At 43.9% G+C, this 22,301-nt stretch overlaps 1 protein-coding gene across 2 annotated transcripts; it reads right to left on the bottom strand.

Moving 5' to 3' along the window:
• Positions 1–6,031: 6,031 nt before the first annotated feature.
• Akr1a1 (aldo-keto reductase family 1 member A1) lies at positions 6,032–22,192 on the bottom strand. Of its 2 annotated transcripts, none has more exons than XM_038333923.1 (9): positions 21,843–22,192; positions 10,956–11,042; positions 9,773–9,892; positions 9,321–9,472; positions 8,768–8,963; positions 8,359–8,558; positions 7,903–7,975; positions 7,564–7,650; positions 6,032–6,180 (listed from the first exon to the last, which is right to left on the bottom strand). In XM_038333923.1, the coding sequence occupies exons 2-9, from the start codon at positions 11,037–11,039 to the stop codon at positions 6,115–6,117; spliced, it is 978 nt and encodes a 325-aa protein (XP_038189851.1). In that variant the 5' UTR covers positions 11,040–11,042; positions 21,843–22,192; the 3' UTR covers positions 6,032–6,114. The 2 variants fall into 2 exon arrangements, with proteins under 2 accessions (XP_038189851.1, XP_038189850.1); XM_038333922.1 differs by lacking the exon at positions 21,843–22,192 and adding an exon at positions 21,584–21,697.
• Positions 22,193–22,301: the final 109 nt, after the last annotated feature.

The following is a 22,301-nucleotide window of genomic DNA, read 5'->3' as shown; positions in this document are numbered from 1 at the left end:
CCTTTAATCCCAGTACTCGGGAGGCAGAGACAGGCGGATCTCTGTGAGTTCGAGGCCAGCCTGGTCTACAGAGTGAGTTCCAGGACAGGCTACTAAGCTACAGAGAAACCCTGTCTCGAAAAACCAAAATAATAATAATAATAATAATAATAATAATAAATATAATAATAACTTTTTTAGTGGGGCATGGTGGCACAAGCCTTTAATCCCATCAGTGAGGAGTCAGGGGCAGGTGGGTTTCCCTGAGTTCGAGGCCAGCCTTGTCTATAGAGCTAGATTCAGGACAATCAGGGTACACAGAAAAATCATGTCTTGAAAAACAAAGTAATAATGATAATAATTGTTCAGGTGGAACTCTGCCACACCCCTCTCCTCTTAAACCTTGCCCGACTCAGAAAGCCTGCCAAGTGGTGGCTCCTCCCACAGAAATGCTCAAGACTATACCTACAGGGTTTTTTGTTTGTTTGGTTGGTTTGTTTTGTTTTACCTACAAAGTATTTAAAGGGCCTCCTAAGAAAAGGCCATGTTCCTCTCTTTCCTGGGACCACCTGAGAATGCTTTGTTCAGAATAAAACCTGGACTTTAATTTGGTTCAATTTGGACTGGTCTGATTTATTGCATTGGTGGAGTTACCGACTACCAGAGGATGTTTTTACTTATCAATAATAATATGGGGGCTGGAGAGATAGCTCAGAGGTTAAGAGCATTGCCTGCTCTTCCAAAGGTCTTGAGTTCAATTCCCAGTCAACCACATGGTGGCTCACAACCATCTGTAATGGGGTTTGGTGCCCTCTTCTGGCCTGGGGTCATATACACAGACAGAATATTGTATACATAATAAATAAATATTTTAAAAAATAATAATAATAACAATAATTTGTTTAAAAGGCCAGGTGTGGTCACAACACCTTTAGTCTCAGCACTTCAGAGAGTGCTGGGATCTCTGTGAGTTCGAAGCAGTCTGATTTATATAATGGATTCCAAGACACTGTAAGACTTTAAGACAATTCTGAACCCTCTCAGCCTCCGTGCCATTGTGCTTCCCCTCCTCCCCTGGAAACCAAGGACCCAACAGCTACACATGCACATACTCAGTTCCTTAACAATTACCCATACACGTATGTTTTGGTTCAGTCCCCTGGGAAACGGGGTCAAAATAACCTCTTACCTCATCTGATCTGGCAACAGCTCTCCAGCCAATTATTGGTAATAGCCCTTTCGAATAAGCCAATCATAATAGTCAAAGAACAGCCCCCCTTGCTTCTATGGCCTTCTCTTTTAAAAGTAGCCTGTACCAGCTAGTTTGGGTCTCTCGGCTTCCTGAATGCTGAGGGACCCTGTCATGACAGAGTTAATAAAATCCTCATGCTTTTGCATCGGCTGTGGTGTGAGAGATGGTCTCTGGGGGCAACTCCTCCTCAGTGTTTGGATGCTAGAGTCCAACAACACCAAGACTACATAGTGAAATCCTTTCTCAACTATTTTTCATTTTTAAAATTATGTATATGAATGTGTGTCTAAGTATGGATTTGGATCACCTAGAGCTGGAATTAGAGATAGTTATGAACAGAATGTAGGTGCTAGGAACCAAACTCCAGACCTCTAGAAGAGCAGCAATCATTTTAAATGAATGATCCTCCTTCCCAACAACTGACTTTCCCTTTTTTAGTTAGATCCTTACTTTTACTTTCCATTTTTTAAATTTGTTTTGGTTTTGGTTTGTTTCTTTGTTTTCTGGTCTTTCAAGACAGGGTTTCTCTGTGTAACAGCCCTGGCATGCCACCACCACCCAGTTTTTTAAATTCTTTTTCATGTTAAACAAAATGAGATAACTGAATCAAAAATGTTTAGCTGGGCGGTGGTGGCGCACGCCTTTAATCCCAGCACTTGTAAGGCAGAGGCAGGCGGATCTCTGAGTTTGAGGCCAGCCTGGTCTACAAGAGCTAGTTCCAGAACACCCAGGTGTGTTACAAAGAGAAACACTGTCCGGGGGGGAAAAATTGTTGATTTTTTTTTCTTTTTTAAGACAGGGTTTCTCGGTAGAACCCTGATTATCCTGGAACTTGCTCTGTAGACCAGGCTGGCCTCAAACTCTGAAATCTGCCTGCCTTTGCCTCCTGAGTGCTGGAACTGAAGATGTTCACCACCATGCCTTTTGTTTTTGAGACAATCTCATATGATGCTAGCCTCCCGTTTTACATAGTCAAGGATAATCTTGAATCCCAGATCCTCCTGCTTCTATCTCCCAAGAGCTAGGGTTATTTCTGAGTGTCACCACACCCAATGTTTCTGGAGTTTTTGAGACAAGGTCTGACACAGCCAGTATGAGATACAGAATGAGATCCTGCCTCAAAAAGAAAAAGAAAAAAAAGTTAAAACAAACTCATCAGGATGTGTTCTAAATCCTGGTACTGGGGAGGTGGAGACATGCCTGTCTCTGGGAGCTTGAGGCCCGCAGGTCTACAGAGCAAGTTCAGGATGGCTAGAGCTACTATAGTGAGGCCTCATCTCAAAAAGAAAGGGAAGAAGGGAAAGAAAATTGGGAGGGCTGATGAAATGGCTAATCGGGCCTGAGAACCCAAGTTCAAACCCTAGGTCCCTTAAGATGGCAGGAGAGAACCAAACTGCCAAGAGTTGTCCTGACTTCCACACTATACTACCATTGAGCTCCGTCTCTGCCCCTGACTTGACATTCTAAAAATTTCTTAATGTAATAGGAAGCTGTAGAAGTATTTAGAAACACAACCTATGGTGAGGGGAGTAGCCCAGTGGTATTTTCTGCTCAGACCCTGGGTTCAGTCCCTAAGACCAAAGAACCACCCAGCCCTGGTGCAGCTATGGAGATAAATCAGAGGAGTAATGAGAGGGTGGAGAGATGTGGTAGCCCACACTGCTCTAACACAATCCTCCCTCCTCAGCCTCCCAAGTGCTGGGTATCCAACGTACCTGCTTTTAGACTGTTTCCTACAACGGTGGTGGTGCATGCCTTTAATTCCAGCGCTCGGAAGGCAGAGGCAGGTGAATCTCTGTGAGTTTTAGCCCAACCTGGTCTACAGAAAAATCCTGGCTTCAAAGCTACAGAAAAATCCTGTCTCAAAAAACAAAAGAAAAAGAAAATAATAATGCTTGCCTTTAAGCAAGCTTGTAGGTCATTTTGCTAATTAGTGATTAATATGGGCAGGTGACAGCCCATTGTGAGTGGTGTACCCTGGGCAAGTGGTTCTGGCCCGTATGAGGAAACAAGCTGAGCAAGCCATGGGAGACCCTAGTAATCCATACCTCTCCATGTCTTCTGACTCATTTCCTGCTTCTAGGTTTCTGTCTTGATTCCTGTCCTGACTTCCCTCAGAAACGGAGTATGACATGAAAATTTTAACCTGAAATAAACCCTTTCCTCCCCAAGTTGCTTTTGGTCATGGTGCGTTATGACAGCAACAGAACCGAAGACAGTTCCCAGTCTTGTTTAAACACTTGGTTCCTAGCTGTTGGTGCTGATGTGGAAGGTCCTGGGATCTTTAGAAGAGGTGCCTCACTGGAGGAAGTTGGTCACTTGGGGAAGGAACTTGAGCTTTATAGCCAACTCCATTTGATGTCTGATTAGCAATTTGTAATCTTTCAGATGTGAGCAAGCTGCCTCATTCTCCCATCGCCATGCCTGCCACCATGTCTTCCCTGTTGCCATGAACTGTGTCCCCAACACATCAGCCAAAACACACCCCTCCTTCCATAAGTCGCTTTGGTCAGGTATTTGAGCAGTGAAGCAGAACTAATACAGGCGATGTGGTGGTTTGAGCGACAACAACCCCCATAGGCTTAGGTATTTGAAAGCTTAAGTTTCGTGTTGGTAGGACTTTTTTTTTTGGTTTTTCGAGACAGGGTTTCTCTGTGGCTTTGGAGCCTGTCCTGGAACTAGCTCTTGTAGACCAGGCTGGTCTCGAACTCACAGAGATCCGCCTGCCTCTGCCTCCCGAGTACTGGGAGTAAAGGCATGCGCCACCATCACCCGGCTTTGGTGGGACTTTTGATAAGTATTTGGAGGTGTGTCGCTAGTAGCAGCCTTTGAGGTTTCAAAAGCCCAAGCCAGGCCCAGCCTCACTCTCTCTCCACTTCCAACACTACTACTGCTCCGGCACTGTCTGCCTGCTCTCACAATGACGACCTTGGATTCACCCTCTGAGACTATAAGCCACCAATTAAAAGTTTATTTTTGTAAGTTGCTTTTGTTATAGTGTCTCTTCACAGAAACCAAGACAGATGTATATCTTCTCCATTTCTTCATGTTACTTTGCTACTTTCCATCTGGGTCCAAGTTTCTTCCTCAAAAAATAAAATAAAAATAAATGTAGGCCAGGCAGTGGTAGAAGACTGTTCTCTCCTTCCACCTCCACACGGGTTCTAAGGATGAAACTCAGGATGCAGCAAGTACCTCTACTCACTGAACCATCCTTTGGAGTGCTTTGTTCGAGACAGTTCTCTGTAGCTTTGGAATGTTCCTGGAACTCGCTCTGTAGACCATGGTGGCCTCGAATTCATAGAGATCCATTTGTCTTTGTCTCCCGAGTGCTGGGGTTAAAGGTGTGCAACCACTATCGCCCAGCTGGAGCATTTTTTAAAAATAATTATTTTATTTTTAATTACGTGTATGTATCTGTGTATAAGCTTGTACGTGTACATGGCTACAGAGGCCAGAGGCATCGGATCCCCTGGACCTGAAGTTACAGGTAATTGTGAGTTACCTAGTATGGGAGTTGAACTAGAACTCTGGTCCTCTGTGAGAGCCATAGGTGCTCTTAACTTGAAATATCTCTCCTGCCCTCACTAGACATTCTGACAGTCTGATTCTTCAAAATTTTTGGGGAGGTCTTATGGAATCTCAGACTGGTCTCAAACTTGACTTAGCCACAAACGACCATGAACTTCTGATCTTCCTGGCTCTACCTGCCTGGTGCTAAGACAACCACACACTCACTTTATTTGGTGGTGAAGATCAAACTCAGGCTTTCAAACTCGCTACGCATTCTACCATCTGAGCCAGACTCCCAGCTCCTCTAACGCAGCTTCGTCAATCGGTTCCTCCCAGCCTGGCACTGTCCTTTGCCTCCTTTCACCTCTGTATCCACTTTGTTTCTGTCACATCTTTTTCAGGCTTTTCCCATGCCTTCCAATTCCAAAGCTTTTCCCTATGCTGTCCAATTTGGAATGCTGTTCCTACTCTCACCTCCTTTAACTAATTAATCTCTATTCATCCTTAAGATCTCGGCTGATTAAATAAGCAGGTTTCTCATGATGCACTTCTTCCAACTATAATTAAACTAATTATGCAATTACTTAATGTCTGTCTCAGGTAGACCACAGGGACCTGCATACCTTAGTTATATTATATCCCGAGGGATGAGCACTATTTTTAATCCACATGCATTTATACTATCAGTGAAGGAAGAAAAATGATTTAACTTTGAGGCACCATATGGATAGACTTTAGAGCCACTTTGAGTCATCAAAATCCTTCCTAAAATCTATTAGTGACCTCTGATGAAATGATAATGTACTTATTGTCTTAGGTGACAAGCTTTGGAACTGACACCTGCTTCCTTTGGATAGCCTCTGCACATTCACTATTGTACCCAAGAGAAAAAAAAAACAGACCCCCATCTTTCATAATTCTGTAAGCTGAGATCCCTAAACATTTTGGGGGTGCTTCCTGTTCCTAAATTTAGATACTGACTGGGGCAGGGAATGGTAAAACTTCAAGTTTTGCCTTTTAAACCTCAATAAGAACCAGCATATTAATATTACCCAGGTGTGGTAGCACACGCCTTTAATCCCAGCACTCAGGAAGCAGAGGCAGGCAGAAGGCTGTGAGTTCAAGGGCAGCCTGTTTTACAGAATGAGTTCCAGGACAGATATAGACGGAGAAACCCTATCTTAAACAAACAAGTCCCACGCAGCAATCCTGGATCTGTGCTGTCCCTGAGGACAACAACTTCCCTCCCAAGCCTAACAGAACAAGTAAGTCAAGTCAAACAAAGCATATGCTCTAATGGCTTTATTTTCTCAGGCGAAGCAGGCAACACTTAGCAGGAGAGCTGAAAGGGAAGCTGGGAAATGATAGCCTCAGTATGGGTCATTAAAGGGATACAGAGGGTGTCCAGCATCTCTGGGGACCATCTTCCCATCCACCTGAAAAGAGAGACGAACAGATGAATGCATTGGCAAGCACTGACATTCCCAAGACCCATGGCATTACCTCCAATTCTTCTGAAGAATTTTACCTATCTATAGCACTACGACAGCCGCCATCAGCAGGACCCAAGCCTCAGTTAATGTTACATCGACAGTGATTCCAGCATCAAATCCACAGCCTGGTACATGGTTAACCTTGCCCTTAAGACTTTGTAGTCTAGGGGGCTAGAGAGATGGCTCAGCGGTTAAGAGCATTGACTGCTCTTCCAAAGGTCGTGAGTTCATTTCCCAGCAACCACATGGTGGCTCACAACCACCAGTGATAAGATCTGGTGCCAACTTCTGTCTGCAGGGACACATGCAGGACCATTGTATACATAATAAATAAAAAAATCTTTAAAACCTGTTTACTTCCTTATATGTAGCAGACTTCAACAGGTCGAAAATGTTTCCTGAGTTCCTCTCTCTCTCTATTTTTTTATTTAATATGGCATGGGGGCAAGTTATATTTATTTAATTATTTATTTTTACTTTATTCATGTTTTGCCTGTATTTATGTCTGTATGAGAGTATTTGACCCTGGCATTACAGACACAGTTGTGAGCTGCCATGTGGGTACTGGGAACTGAACCTGGGTCCTCTGGAAGAGTAGTCAGTGCTCTTAACCACTGAGCCATCTCTCCAGCCCCCTGAGTTCCTCTCTTATTATTTAACTGGAGAAATTAAATAGATGACAAGATCATCAGGAAGCAGGACTGAGACTCACACGTTATGTCCATTATACCTGAGTCACACTAATTTTCCCCAACTTCAAGAGAATGAGACCATGGAAGCAGAGCTTGGTGTAGCCCAGAACTTGGTAGGCTGAGGCAAGAGAATGGAGAATGAAGTGTAAAATCTGCCTGAAAGGAAAGAAAGGGAAACAGAAAGGCAAAGGGAAAGAAAGAGAAATCAGGCAGGAAGAATGGCAGGAGTTCAAAGCCAGCCTGAGCCACACAATGAGCTGCACAAAAGAACAACAGTCTAAGTCCCTGTCTCAAAAGAAAAAAAAAAGTGTGTGTGGGGATAGGCCTGGTGGTTCACAGCTTTATTCCCAGCATTCAGGAGGCAGAGGCAGGCAGACCTCTGAGTTCCAGGCCAGTCAGAGCAATATAGTGAGACACTGTCTCAAAAAAAAAAAGAAAAAAAAAATCTTAAAAAGAGGAAAGGAAGACAGGGAAGGAGGAACCAAAGAGAAGAAACAAGCAATGGATCTTGAGTAGCAATTCCACCAACATTCTGCCCTTTCTCCAGTCAGCAGGCCTGAGGTCACACCTGGGCCACCACACCCCAAAACTCCTCTTCCCTGTTCCCTGACTCAGGATGGTTACACATCTTTACCGTAATCATGGGCACAATATACCGCCAATTTTTGTTCAGAGCATCTAATTGCTTCATCTCCTCGGGGCTAAAGGTGAAATCAAACACCTGGGGGGGACAGAAAAATCAGCCTTGTGAGTGGTAGCCTGAGTCTCTCAATACCGGCCTCTTAGCACTCTTAGCAGGCAGAATCAGGGCGAGATCTGCACACCCCCCCCCCCCTTTGGTTTCTTCAAGACAGGGTTTCTCTATGTATCTCTGGCTGTCCTTGAACTTACATAGCTCTGCCTTCCTCTGCCTCCTTGAGTGCTGGGATTCAAGGTGTGAGATTAAAGAAGACATAACCTAATGACTAAGTACCTGAATGTTCTGAAGGATACGCGAAGGAGTGACGCTTTTGGGGACGCAGACTACTTTCCGCTGAACCTGCCATCTGGGTGGGGAATTAAGATAAAGAAAATGAATTAGCATTCAGAAACATTTGAACCATAATGCAACCCTCCCTCCCTCCCTAATTCCTAGACCACCTGAGCCTCATTAGAATAGATGACATGCCTCACTCCAGACCATATGGCAAAATCCTCAGTCCTACTCAGGCAAATTAAGGAAAAAAACAAAAAGAAAGAGCCCCTTGAGCTGGGTATGGTGGCTCATACCTTTAATCCTAGCACTGTGGAGGCAGAGGCAAGTGGATCTGTAAGTTCCTGGCCAGCCTGGTCTAGACCGAGTTCCAGGCCAGCCTGTCTCAAGAAGAATAATTTCCTCAGTCCTTGCCACCCAATCAGGCCTTTCCCCTACCTTAAAAATGTCCCATACCTGAGCAAGATCTGAGCTGGAGATCGGCCATGTTTTTCAGCAAGTGCCAAGACCACTGGATCCTCAAGCAGGACTGGCTCGTTGGGATGGTGCCAAGCACGATCAGAGGATCCCAAGGGGCTATAAGCAGTCACCTCCAAGCCTCGTGCTTGACAGTGGGCAATGAGCTCATTTTGGGCCAGGTATGGATGGCATTCCACCTGAAACAGTGAGCAAACTCTGGTGCGCAGCCCTCCACTGTGGATCTCTAGGCCCACTGTTTGCACTGGTGAGTTCATGCTATTCCAGGACTTCAAATCCTTCCACAACACTTCTGACAACTTGCAGTCTCCACTGAGGAGATCCATCACCTGATTACCCATGCTCTGCACACACAACCCACCTTCCATTCATCTGTTGTAGTGCTCACCTGCAAGACAGCTGGGCGCACAGATGCCACACTGAGGATATCATCAATCTGCCGACTGTTGAAGTTGGACAAGCCCAGTGCTTTCACCAGCCCCTTTGCCACCAGTGCCTCGAGACCCTTCCAGGTGTCTTTATAGTGGATAGAGTCATATCGAATGGTCCCATCGGCATTCTTGGGAAAGGGATTGTCTCCCCGCCTGAGTGAAACAGAGCCTCCTAAGTGTCAGCAAAGATGTCAGGCTTCTGCCCTTCCTGCTCATCCAGCTATTCTATGTGCTACACCTTAAGACCAAGGGATGAAGAATGTTTCCTGATTGAACGACAAAGTACTAGATAGAGACCACTCATATAAACACGTTATACACTAAGTGTTCCTTATTATATACTTAAACACCTGGCTGCAGAAAAGACAAGGATCCCATGGTACATAAGCTCATCTGCTTGTTGCACAGATAAGTGTTCTTACCCCATTCTGCAGCTGTGAATATAATAAATTACTAACACTACACACCCAATCCCCAAATTCCAGAAAAAGTTGCAGAGGCAAGGCTTACTCAAAGGCGTAAGGCCAATGCATCAAATAGAGGTCCAGATACTCCAACTGGAGGTCAGCCAGTGTCTTCCGGAGGGCAGCTTCTACATCCTCAGGGTGGTGCTTAGTGTTCCACAGCTTAGATGTCACAAACAGCTCTTCTCGAGGCACTGCCTGTGACAGAGGCAGAGCCCGCTGTGAGAAGAACCCTGGGCACCCAGTCTTACCTACCCACACCTATGGGAGAGGAACAGAAGTATGCCCCAGAATGGGACCCAATGCAAAATCCCAAACTTAAAACATGAGGTTTTTTTTTGAAAGCCATCATGTAATTCTCAAATATGAACTTAACAGATGACAAGGTCAAAAAGCTGAACATGCTGGGAGCTGATGCCAGCTTCCCTCATCCAAGACCAAGTTCCAGCTTCAGCTTTGCCTCTCATATCCCATTTCTTTGTGTTCCCCAGTTCTCACCTTGCCTGGTCCCACATTCTCCTTCAGGGCCTCCCCAATCTCAGTCTCGTTGCCATAGACAGCAGCACAATCAATATGGCGGTAGCCTACACTAAGGGCATGCTTGATGGCTGCTTTCACCTGCCGGAGGGAAAGGAGATTTCAATTCCACTAGTCGGAGCGGGAAAGGGGGTCAGAGAGAAGATGAAAAGTGATTCTAGGCTAGGGATATAGCTCAGGTGGTAGAGTGCTTGTGTAGCATGTATGAAGTCCTAAATTAGAGCTCTTGAATGAACAGAGTGTGCTGGCTTATGCCTGTAAATCGGCACTCAGAAGATAAAGACAGGAGGAACAGAAATTCAAGCTCAAGTCTGGAGAGATGGCTTGACAGTTAGGACCACTGGCTGTTCTTCTAGACCTGGGTGCAGTTCCCAGCAGATACAAGGTGAAACACAATCTTCAGTAACTGGCTCAGGGGATCAAATGTAGTCTTCTGACCTCTGTGAGCACCAGGTACACACATGGTATACAAACATACACAAAGGCAACACATTCATAAAAATAAATAAATAAATAAATAAATAAATAAATAAATAAATAAATCTAAAATTAAAAAAAAAAAAAAGAAAGTCTGCTTCAATGCCTCTTATCCCAGAACTCAGGACGCAGAGGCAGGCAGATCTCTGTGAGTGAGGCCAGCCTGGTCTACAGAGCTAGTTCCAGGACAGCCAGGGCTGTACAGAGAAACCTTGTCTTGAAAAACAAAACAAAACAAAAATTCAGCTAAAATTTTTCCCTAACTCTTGTCTATACAGCTCACTCAGTAACTTCCCAAGCTTTTGACTATGCTCCCAAATCCAAAATACACACTTGGGAAAGAGCCAATTCTCAAAAGCTAAGTGTGTAGGACAGGAGACATAATCACAACACAGGGTGGGAAGTAATAAATGGGGACTCAGCAAGACTCCAACTCTGCCATAACAATGTGTAGAGATGCAGAGATACTCTACAGACTTCAGTCCCTCCTGAGTTAGCTGGGGAAACTAACATGGTTGCCTCTTCTTTTCTCATCTCTTCCCACTACCCTTAGCCTTACAAGAACCATAATAGGGGTTACTAGGGAAAATACAGGGCTCCTCTTTCAAATCTCTCCCACCCTCTGACATAGACTCAAGAAGTTTCCCTCCTCTTCCCAATCCCTCACCTGGCCAGGCTCACTCTTCCATGTCCCCAGACCAATCAGAGGCATCTTCTGTCCAGTGTGCAGGAGGACACAGGAAGCCATCATCTCCTAAAACATGGGGGAAAATAAATGGTGAGGAAGTTAATGCTGCCTTGAGCCTAGCCATCCACGGCTGCATGGTTCAGAAAAGGGGTAGAGATAGAGTGGTGCAGATGCGGGGAGCAAATACCTTGTGATATACGGGTCTATGAGCAGAGAGAGACAAGGTACCTGAAATCAACCAAATCCAGTAGCTCCTGGACAAGCACTAAGCACACTACTAACTTGGCCTTCACACAGCACTCAAAGGCTCCAGTTTCTGAGAGTGAGAGATTAGCTCAGTAGTATACACCTAGCAACACCCACATAACACAAACCCAGCCTAGAGATACAGCTTGTAATCCCAGCACTCAGGAAACCAAGGGTAGAGGATCAAAAATTCCAAGCCAACTTGTCTCAAGAAATCAAAACCTAAAAAAAAAAAAAAAAAAAAACAAAAAAACCCTGTCTCGAAAAACAAAAAAAAAAAAGAAATCAAAACCTTTTCCCAGCACTCAGTGAATTCTAGGCCAGACAGGGCTGTTGAAAAACAAAAACCAAAACCAAAACAAGTTCCAATAAAAGCAAAGCCCCAGACAAATAAGCCAGGTTTTAAGCAGTACAGGGTCTTCGAGGTTATTATGAGACAGCATTCCACAGCAGAGCAGGCCCAGGAAAGGATGGCTCCTCTGGGGATGAATGTTCCCCAGCAGGAGCATTTCAACATCAGAAATAGAATTTTGCATTATTTTGTTTTTCAAGACAGGGTTTCTCTATGTAGCTTTGGAGCCTGTCCTGGCACTAGCTTTGTAGACCAGGCTGGCCTCGAACTCATAGAGATCTGCCTGCTTCTTCCTCCAGAGAGCTGAGATTCTGGGATTAAAGGCATGCACCACCATAGCCCAGCACAAATGGAAACTTTTTAACACAGACAGACTCTGAAGTCCTCTCACACATTACTGGCCAAGTTCAGAGGCTTGAGTGGGCTCCTTCAAGCAAAGTATACTACTTACCATTCTTCAGATGAGAAAATAGAATCAGAAAGGTAAACTTATTCATCCCATATAGACAGCAACGTGGAAGAATTAAAGATATAAGGAAAAGCTTCAAAAGAGACAGGCAAACAGATCTATACAAAATATATCTTGCTAAGCATAGTGGCACACGCCTTTAATTCCAGCACTCAGGAGACAGAGGCAGGCGGATCTCTGAGTTCAAGACCAGCTTGTTCTAGGACAAGTTCCAGGACAGTCAAAGATACACAGAGAAATCTGTCACAAATAGCAAGAACAACAACAATAAAATATACACACACACACATATCTTACTAGGTATGGTGATACATGACTTTCATCCCAGCATTTGAGAGGCAGGGGCAGACAGATATCTCATTTCTTGAGTTTAAGGCTAGTCTGGTTAAATAACAATATTCAGGCCAATCAGAGTTGTGTATAATAAGATCCTATCCCAATATATATATATGTATATATATATATACATATATATATGTATATATGTATATATATATATACATACATACTAACATGTGTCTGTATTTGCTATATATGTATGTATCTTATAACAGACATATATATGATATCCTATGGAAAAGGAAATTAATTCCACAAAAGAGTATAAATTAATGATTCTGGCTTTGAAGATGTTTCTTTTTTTTTTTTTTTTTTTTAAATGTTTTTTTTTATTTATTTATCATGTATACAATATTCTGTCCGTGTGTATGCCTGTAGTCCAGAAGAGGGCATCAGACCCCATTACAGATGGTTCTGAGCCACCATGTGGTTGCTGGGAATTGAACTCAGGACCTCTGGAAGAGCAGGCAGTGCTCTTAACCTCTGAGCCATCTCTCCAGCCCCCTTTGAAGATGTTTCGATGCAGTGGTGGTGCATGCTTTTAATCCCAGCACTCAGGAGGCAGAGACAGGTGGATCTCTGTGAGTTAGAGGCCAGCCTGGTCTACAAGAGTTAGTTCCAGGACAGGATCCAAAGCTACAGAGAAACCCTGTCTCGAAAAACCAAAACCAAAACCAAAAACCCAAACAAACAAACAAAAACAACAACTAAAAAAGTTTGGATATGGCTTGGAGAGATGGCTCAGAGGTTAAGATCACTGACTGCTCTTCCAAAGGTCCTGAGTTCAATTCCCAGCAACCACATGATGGCTCACAATCATCTGTAATGAGATCTGATGCCCTCTTCTGGCCTGCAGGTTTACAAGCAGGCAGAACACTATACATAATAACAAAGAAAACATTAAAAAAATGTTTGGATAGTGAATAGAAAATTGGCTCAGAGGTTACAAACACTGGTTGCTTTTCAAGAGGATCCAAATTAGATTGTCAGCACCAACATCACCAGTAATTCCAGATACGTCTTCTGCTGGCCTTCTCAGGCATTGCATGTACATGGTACCCAGACATACATAGAGACAACATACCCATACACATAAAACAATAAAATGAAACTTTTGGAAAAACGAAACGAAAAACAGAATGGCCAGGTGGTGGTGGCACATGCCTTTAATCCCAGCACTTGGGAGACAGAGGCAGGCGAATCTCTGTGAGTTCAAGACCAGCTTGGTCTATAAGAGCTAGTTCCAGGACAGGCTCTAAAACTAAAGCAAAACCTTGTCTTGAAAAACAAACAAGGGCTGGAGAGATGGCTCAGAGGTTAAGGACGCTGACGCTGACTGTTCTTCCAGAGGTCCTGAGTTCAATTCCCAGCAACCATATGGTGGCTAACAACCATCTACAATGAGATCTGGTGCCCTCTTCTGGCATGCAGTCATACATGGAGGCAGCACACTGTATTGTATACATAATAAATAAAATCTTAGCCGGGCGGTGGTGGCTCCAAAGCTACAGAGAAACCCTGTCTCGAAAAATCAAAATAAATAAATAAATAAATAAATAAATAAATAAAATCTTAAAAAACAAAACAAACAAACAAACAAAAAACAGAATGGACTGGAGGGTTGAGTAGATAAATGACCTGATGACCGAGTTTGATCTCAAGGACTCCCATGGCGGTGGAGGAATGCTGACCCCACAAGTGGTCCTCTGACACTCATGCAAATAAACAGAATAACAACAAAATGAATGTGCTCATATAATCCCAGAATTAAAGAAGCTGAGAGAGCAGGATCACTGTAGGTTCAAGACCAGACTGAGAGAACTGGCAAGAGTCTGTCTCAAAATAAAACTGAAAAGGGGAAGCTGGAGAGATGACTCAGTTCATGAAGTGCTTGCCACTCAAACATGAGAACCATAATTCAAGCCTAGCACCACATAAAAGCCAGATATGGCCAGGGTGGTGGTGGCGGTTCACGCCTTTAAGCCAACCTGGTCTACAGAGTGAGTTTCAGGACAACCAGAGAGACTCTGGGGGGGGGGGGGGGGGGGGGAGCCAGGCATGATGTCACCTCCATTCACGTTTGTAAGCATATTTTATTTACGTGTTTAACACAAACAAGTATATAAAATCAATCAATAAGCCTGGTCTACAAGAGCTAGTTCCATGACAGCTAGGGGTGTTACACAGAGAGAACTTGTCTCAAAATAATAATAATAATAATAATAATAATAATAACAACAACAACAACAACAACGCCTTTAATCCCAGCACTCGGGAGGCAGAGGCAGGAGGATCTCTGAGTTCAAGGCCAGCCTGGTCTACAAGAGCTACTTCCAGGACAGGCTACAAAGCTACAAAGAAACCCTGTCTCAAAAAACAATAAATAAATAAATAAATAAATAAATAAATAAATAAATAAATAAATAAAATTAATCAATAAATCTCTCCCTCCCTCCCTCTCTCCCTCTCTCTCTCTCGGGCTGTCTTGAAAATTACTTTGTAGACCAGGCTGGTAAATAAATCTCTTCTTTTTTTAAAAAAAAGATTTATTTATTCATTATTTATTCATTATGTATACAATGTTCTGTCTGCATGTGTGCCTGCAGGCCAGAAGAGAGCACCAGATCTTAACAGGTGGTTGTGAGCTACCATGTGGTTGCTGGGAATTGAACTCAGGACCTCTGGCAAAGCAGGCAGTGCTCCTAACCGCTGAGCCATGTCTAAAAAAAAAAAAAAAAAGATTGAAAGGGGGCTAAAACAATAGCCCTATGATAAAAGTGCACACCTGGCTGCTCAGGACCCTATGTTTGCCACAAAAAAAAAAAACAAAAACCAGAGAAATGTGCTGATCTTTCCCAAGAGTCAAAGGCAAAACGTCTTTCCTACAAGAAGAAACTAAACAAACAACTTCAACACAGCACAAAAGTAGTGAAGCATAAATCTAAGAATTTTTAACAGATCAAAAACAGGCAATTAGATTAGGACATGTGTCCACAAGCTAGGAGTGTAGCTCCCAGGGCCATATAAACCATAGTTGTATTAATTTGTAATCCCAGTACTTAGGGGTAAAAGCAAAGGGCTGAGAAATTCAAGGTTATCCTTTACTACAAAGCTGGAGGCCAGCATGGGTTATATGAGACCTTATCTACAAAGAGTGAGAAAAAGCTGGTTGTGGTGGCACAGGTCTTTGATCCCAGTACTTGGGAAGCAGAGGCAGAAGGATCTCTGAGTTTGATGCCAGTCTGATCTACATAGTGAGTTACAGTACAACCAGAAACACAGTGAAACTCAAAATAAATGAATGAATGAATGAATGAATGAATAGGCAAAAAAAAAAGGGTCAAAAGCACAAAACTGTTCAGTCAGCCAATGTGGATATTCAACACGGGAACACGTTTAAACAGGCTTCCTAACACCCTTGTCATTATGGTCCTGTGGGAAAATCAGATAGCATTACAGTGTGATGAGCTTTAGCCAAAATCTGCACAAAGGCTACACGTGGATAGCGGCAAAGACTGACTCCCTAGGTCTGGAGAAGATACTGGAGCCCAGCTGAGGCAAGTGAAGTCAAGCAAAGCAGAGCAAGCCTGTGACCCAAACATTTGGGAGGTAGGGGCAGGAGGATCAGGAGTTGATTTATATGCATCCCCCACTACATACTGAATTTGAAGCCAGCTTGGGCCACAGGAGACCCTGCTTATAATGAAAAAAGAATAGGTGTGGTTCGTCCCAGTACTCAGGAAGGAGAGGAAGGCCAGGCTGGTCTACATGGTGAGTTCTAGGACAGCGAGGACAACATAGAGAGACCTTGCTTCAAACAAAACAAGTAAACAGGTGGAGCAAACCTGTAATCCTGGATGGAGGATGAGGCAGGAAGACTGCAAGTTCAGCAGTTAAGAGTATTGACTGCTCTTCCAGAGAACTGGGGTTCAATTCCCAGAACCTACAAGGCAGCTCACAACTGTCTGTAACTCCAAGATCTGACACCTTCACACAGACACACAGGCAGGCAAAATACCAAGGCAAATAAAATAAAAAATAAATTATTTTTAAGAAAAAGGAAAAAAGTCTGGGGACAAAATGATAAACCAGCCACTGCCTCCTTAGATTTGAAAGTCACCTTACAGTAAAGACAAACTAGATTCGCTCCTGTTCATAATTAATTCTGTTCCTCAGGACTGGGCTACGCCCCACCTTACCTATAGATGGTACTGTACTGCCTATTTCAGGAAATGGTAACCATGCCTTTATTTCAAAAGGTTGTTATAACTACCTTGTTATGACCACCTTGTTATGTTCTGTTTCTGAAACCCCACCGATTTCCCTGTCAAATCCCCCATCTGGAAACCCCCTACCCCTGAGCTATAAAAATCTTTTTTTTTTTTTTTTTTTTTTTTTTGGTTTTTCGAGACAGGGTTTCTCTGTGGCTTTGGAGCCTGTCCTGGAACTAGCTCTTGTAGACCAGGCTGGTCTCGAACTCACAGAGATCCGCCTGCCTCTGCCTCCCGAGTGCTGGGATTAAAGGCCTGCGCCACCACCGCCCGGCCCTATAAAAATCTTATCTTCCCCACATCCAATGTTGATCTCTTGAACTTCACCTTAGGGGGAGGTAGCCTGTGTATACAAATAAATTATTAGTATATAAATTAATTAAAATATAAATAAATTAATTGATTGCTATAATTAATTTGGCCATGATGATTTGGGTTGATGGTCTTTTGCCTTACATCTTCGGAATTAACAACACCTCAGTGGTGGAATACAGACCTAACATGCTTGGGACCCTGAATTCAGTGCTCAGTAAGTGAGGAGAGTGAACAGGAGTTATCAAAAAGAGAAGGGAGAGGGAATATTTACTCCAATGAAGTAGAAATAGCCTTTCCCCTTGATATTAGCAGTACCTGCCAGTAACATCTTTAGAAATATGAACTTTGTTCCCAAGTTTTGAAAGATGCATGGAAGGCAGGTAATAATACAAGTTGTGAGCTAACAGACACACCAAAATTGTCTTTCCTAGTATCTGGCTGAAAGAATTTTATAACCTAGTAAAACCTGAATATAAAAGCCATTCTTTCTGCTAAACCGACAACAAAACCGGTCAATCCAGGCAGCAAGCCAAACTGTCGAGTGCAATGATCTTCATAACCACGGACTTCCTAGGGATCAAGCAAGCAGCTCTATGGCTAAGTTCCTGCAGGGGCTTCATATTAAACAATAACCTGTTTACTTTCCCCAGGTTTCTCCCACCACGTGAGAAGGCTCTGAAATTACGAGGGTGGAGACTGAACAAAGCCTGGCTTATCAGGAACATGGAAGAAACCTTAATCTTGCTTCTTCATTCCTTTTGCACCAAAGTAGTGGGATAAAGGGCAGAAGAACAAAGGTCTGTAAAGAATAAGAACTTCAGGGCTGGAGAGATGGCTCAGCAGTTAAGAGCATTGCCTGCTCTTCCAAAGGTCCTGAGTTCAATTCCGTGCAACCACATGGTGGCTCACAACCATCTGTAATGAGGTCTGGAACCCTCTTCTGGCCTGCAGGCATACAAGCAGACTATAAATAAATAGATAAATAGATAAATAAATAAATATTTTTTTAAAAGGGAAGGGGAGGTAAATGGGAGGCGGGGAGGAGGCAGAAATTTAAAAAAAACAACTTATAATGGAAAAAAAAAATAAGAACTTCTGAGAAGGGGACGGAAGGGCCATGGCAGAAGACAGAAGTAATCCTCCACTGGCCTGTGGTTTTCCAGCAGTCTGCTTTAGGCACAAGCAGCTTTCTAGAATAGCCTAGTAGAGTTGTTGACAAGACAGAAAGTGTTTCCTGACTCTGAGGACATTCCCCCTGCGTCCCCCAATGCCAGAGTCCTTGACTTTGTCCCCATCCTCTTTCTTTCCTTTGGTCAAATTTGTGATTTCTGTGACCATCTAAAAGCCCGACTTTCCCTACCCAGTTGAGTGTGTTTACTTCTTCTGGGCCTTTCTGCCTGCATGATCCACAGGTGCTTGGGGATGCAGAACAGTCCAGTATCTAGAGTTGCACAAGCCTGGGATTGAATCTCAGCTCCACTATGTCAGGAGATACTACATCTAAAGCAGCATGCACAATGCTTGCTCATTCTCTTCTTTCTGTATACTCTAACTCACCAAAGACCCAAAGCCCGGGATAGCAAGAAATAAAACAAACCAAACAACATGTTCACAGTATTATTTATGTAACTCTTTAAAAAGTTATCTACCAGGCAATAGTGGCACATGCCTTTAATCCCAGCACTCAGGAGGCAGAGACAGGTGGATTTCTATAAGTTCGAGGCCAGCCTGGTCTACAGAGTCAGTTCCAGGACACCTGGAGCTGTTACACAGAGAAAGTCTGTCTCAAAAACAAACAGGTTATTTAATGTGCAAGCCCAACAATCTGAGTTCAATCCTCAGTATCCATCCATAGTAGAAGTTACCTAAAGTTACCCTTTGACCTCCACACCCACTCATAGAGCAATAACAAAGTATTTTTAAAAATAAAATAGCCGGGTGGTGGTGGTGCACGTGTTTAATCCCAGCATTCGGGAGGCAGAGACAGGCTCTCTGTGAGTTCGAGGCCAGCCTGGCCTACAAGAGCTAGTTCCAGGACAGACTCTAAAGCTACAGAGAAACCCTGTCTTGAAAAACCAAATAAATAAATAAATAAAATACTTTTTAAAAAGTCATTTAAGGGGGCTTTATTTTCTCCTGCACGTCTAAGAACCCTGCTTGAAAATCATCCTAAGTAATATTGATCCAGATTTGTTCTATTTGTGGCATTCTATTAGGTCACTGCCTGGCAGCGCATGCCCTTAATCACAGCACGTGGGAGGAAGAGGCAGATCTCTGAGTTCAAGGCCAGCCTGGTCTAGAGAGTGAGTCCAAAGGCAGACAGAGAGACACAAAAAAACCCTGTCTTGAAAAACAAAAAAATCCTGTTAGAAGCTGGTATCAGGAGGCAGACAAGGGGCATGGACTGACACAAAACAAAAATAAATTAAATAATAATAATAATAATAAAAACACAAGCCCAAAACCTCTAACTCTCTAAAAATATATACTTCCTGAGTTAGGTGTGTGGGTGACAGACTTCCTAGGTGTGAGGGTGCACATCTGAGCCTACGAAAGGCAAGATGATTCCACAAGTTCATGTAACATACTAAGGCCCTCTCTCAAAAACAAAAGTAAATAAATATAAAATAAATATATACATTTCCTGAATGAAATCTTTCCTAGTGTATTTACACCAGCCTCCACTGTCCCTGTCCTAGCTGTGACCATTACCTTCCCTTGCCTAAACCGGGCACTGCTTTTAATTTGGACTTGTTCAAAATCCATAAACCCAATCCAATCACGTGAGTCCTTAGCTCATACTGTTCAGCAATTCTCCCCAGACTAAAGTCCAGAGTCCTTGAAAACTGGCTCCCACATTCCTCGTTCCCCCAACTCTTCATTTCAGACTCTGTGAAACAAGTACAACAGGACTCCTGGCCTCTGCACACCCTTTCCCCAAACTTCACACTTGCCTAGCTGTTACTCACCATTGACCGAGCACCCCTGAAACTTCTCATCACGTCTGCACGATTGTTTTGTGAGAAGGGAAGGAGACAATGTGTGTGTGCTTATGGACTGCACACCTCACTGCATCCTTTTGTCCACACTGAGGTGTCTGAATCCCTCACCATGTACACACAGTTAATGGAGGAGAGATCTTGAATACTGGGGCTTTTCTTTTCGATTTAGTTTGGATTTTCCAGATGCAACCTCAAGCAGCCCAGGATAGTCTTAAATTCTCTGTAGACAAGAATGACCTTGAGTTCTGATTTCTATTCCAAGTGCTGTTTTTATAGGCATGAGAAACCACACCGTGCAAGCTAGACAGCTCAGCTTGCTGGAGAGGCATCTAAGGAAATCACTAAGTCCATCATCTTCATTTCTTCTTGGAAAAACCAAAGAGAGTCGTGTGTGTGCGTGTGTAGAATGAACTCAAGGTCTTACACTAATCAATTCTACCGCTAAACTACACCCGTGGGTTTTGTTTTGTTTCGTTTTTTGTTGTTTTTTTTAAATTTTGAAACAGGGTTTCTCTGTACAGCCCTGCTATCCTGGAACTCGATTTGCAGACCAGGCTGGTCTCAAACTCACAGAGATCGGCCAGCCTCTACCTCCTGAGTATTGGGATTAAAGCTGTGTACAACCATCGCCCAGCCACCTGCTAGTATTTTACTAATTTGGCAAGTATTTGAAAAAAAAAATGAAAATAAATTCTGGGCTGGAGGTGTAGTTTGGCTGGTGTGCTTGTCCTGGGGTTTGATCCCCAGCACTTCATAAAACCCAGCACAGTGACAAACTCCAACAATTCCAGCAATCACAAAGTGGAGGAGGCATTAAGACAAGGGGAGCCAAGGTGAATTTAGGCTATGTATCACAAGTTCAAGGCAAGACTAAGATACAAGGAACCCTGTCTCTGGGGTTGGAGAGATGGCTAGGCTGCTTAACTCTTGTTTCTCTCACAGAGCACCTGGGTTTGATTCCTAGAACCCAAATACCGGCTATCAATCATCTATAACTTCAGTTCCAGGGGATCCATCCTTTGCCTCCTTCTGACCTCCATGGGCACGAGGGACCCACACGGAGCATACATATATGCAGTCAAAGATTAATAGGCATAAAATAAATCAATCTTTAGAAAACATTTTTTTTATAGCAACTCGGTCTTTTATAGCACCGGGTTTCCTGTGATCTAGAAAACATTCTGGAGACTGGAAAAAAATACATATAAATAATAAACAATTCCACCGAGCCAGAAAGGATCATGCTGAAACTAAACCTGTATTACAAATGGAAAAAGTGGAACCTTGGAAAAGGAACAGGCCTGATCAGAACCTAGGGAGATCCTGCAGTGCCGACTATGAACAGTCTAAAATGGTGGAGTCCATTAGTAGTAGGCTCGGTGATGTGAAGGTTCGGGTATTTTCACTTTAAAAAAAAGCTCCGCAGCAACATTCCAAATTTTCTCAAATCTAAGGCGATGGCTTGCTTAATCAAGCTAATTTCTCGCTCTCACTTCCGCCACTTGCTAGAAACACGCCTACATCTCCATTAGGAAAGGCAGAGACTACAGAAATGTCGTGCAAATGAGAAAGCCGAGAGGGGGCAACTAAAATTTACAAATTCAAAGGTTTACCCCAGTTCTCGCCATAGTGCCGATGTTCCTGCTTATTCCACCTCTAGGGAAACAGAGGATGAGAGAAACAGACGTTATCTGAGAACACACAGAATAGGAGGAAGAGCTCAAATCTGAAACGAAACCTCATTGTCTAAACGTCGACGCTCTCCGCTCAATCCCGGGGCGGAGGCCGCGGAGCTGAAAGGCCCAGTTTCTACCTTGGGGGAGGGGGAGCTTGGGGGAGGAAGGGAAGGGGCCAGCAGTAGGTAGAACTCACCTTGGCAGTGAGCGCAGGCTACCGAGAAGACAATGTGGCTAGAATTGAGCTCAGCACTCCAGTAGTGAGCCGGCAGGCTTCTGCTTAAGTCTGGAAGTGAAGAGGAAGCCCCACCCCAAGGAGGAGCAAGGCCCCGGTTTCCAGAATCACGCGCAGGACGGAGTAGACCCCCGCTGTCCTGCGAAGAAGAGGCGGTAGAAGCCAGAGCAGGGACTTTGCACATCCCTCCCCTGGGAAGCGCTCACTCGAAAGCGAGCTCCTACACGGGCCGGGGTCCTCAAACTGTGCGTGCGCACAGGCGACGTGGACGGTCCTGGGCGATGGCCGCGTCTCCAACCGTCCCACAATGCACTGCGCAGGCACCTCTCTAGGCCTGGATTACTGTACTTTCTGGAAAATAAGCGCCTCTGTGGTAGCTGGTGGTTTCTTCGGTCCTCCCATCCCTCCAAGGGATGGCCG

The sequence above is a fragment of the Arvicola amphibius genome, chromosome 6, assembly GCF_903992535.2.
Source record: "Arvicola amphibius chromosome 6, mArvAmp1.2, whole genome shotgun sequence".
In the NCBI taxonomy this organism is placed as follows: Eukaryota; Metazoa; Chordata; class Mammalia; order Rodentia; family Cricetidae; genus Arvicola; species Arvicola amphibius.
The sequence above is the reverse complement of the archived record's forward strand: the minus strand, read 5'-3'. Positions and strand labels throughout refer to the sequence as shown.

Coding starts and splice junctions, on each gene's coding strand:
- Akr1a1 (XM_038333922.1), bottom strand. Junction 9,893..10,955: donor GGAAGAGTGAGCCTGGCCAG/GTGAGGGATTGG, acceptor TCCCTCCGGCAG/GTGAAAGCAGCCATCAAGCA. Junction 6,181..7,563: donor ATATTGTGCCCATGATTACG/GTAAAGATGTGT, acceptor CTCTCTTTTCAG/GTGGATGGGAAGATGGTCCC.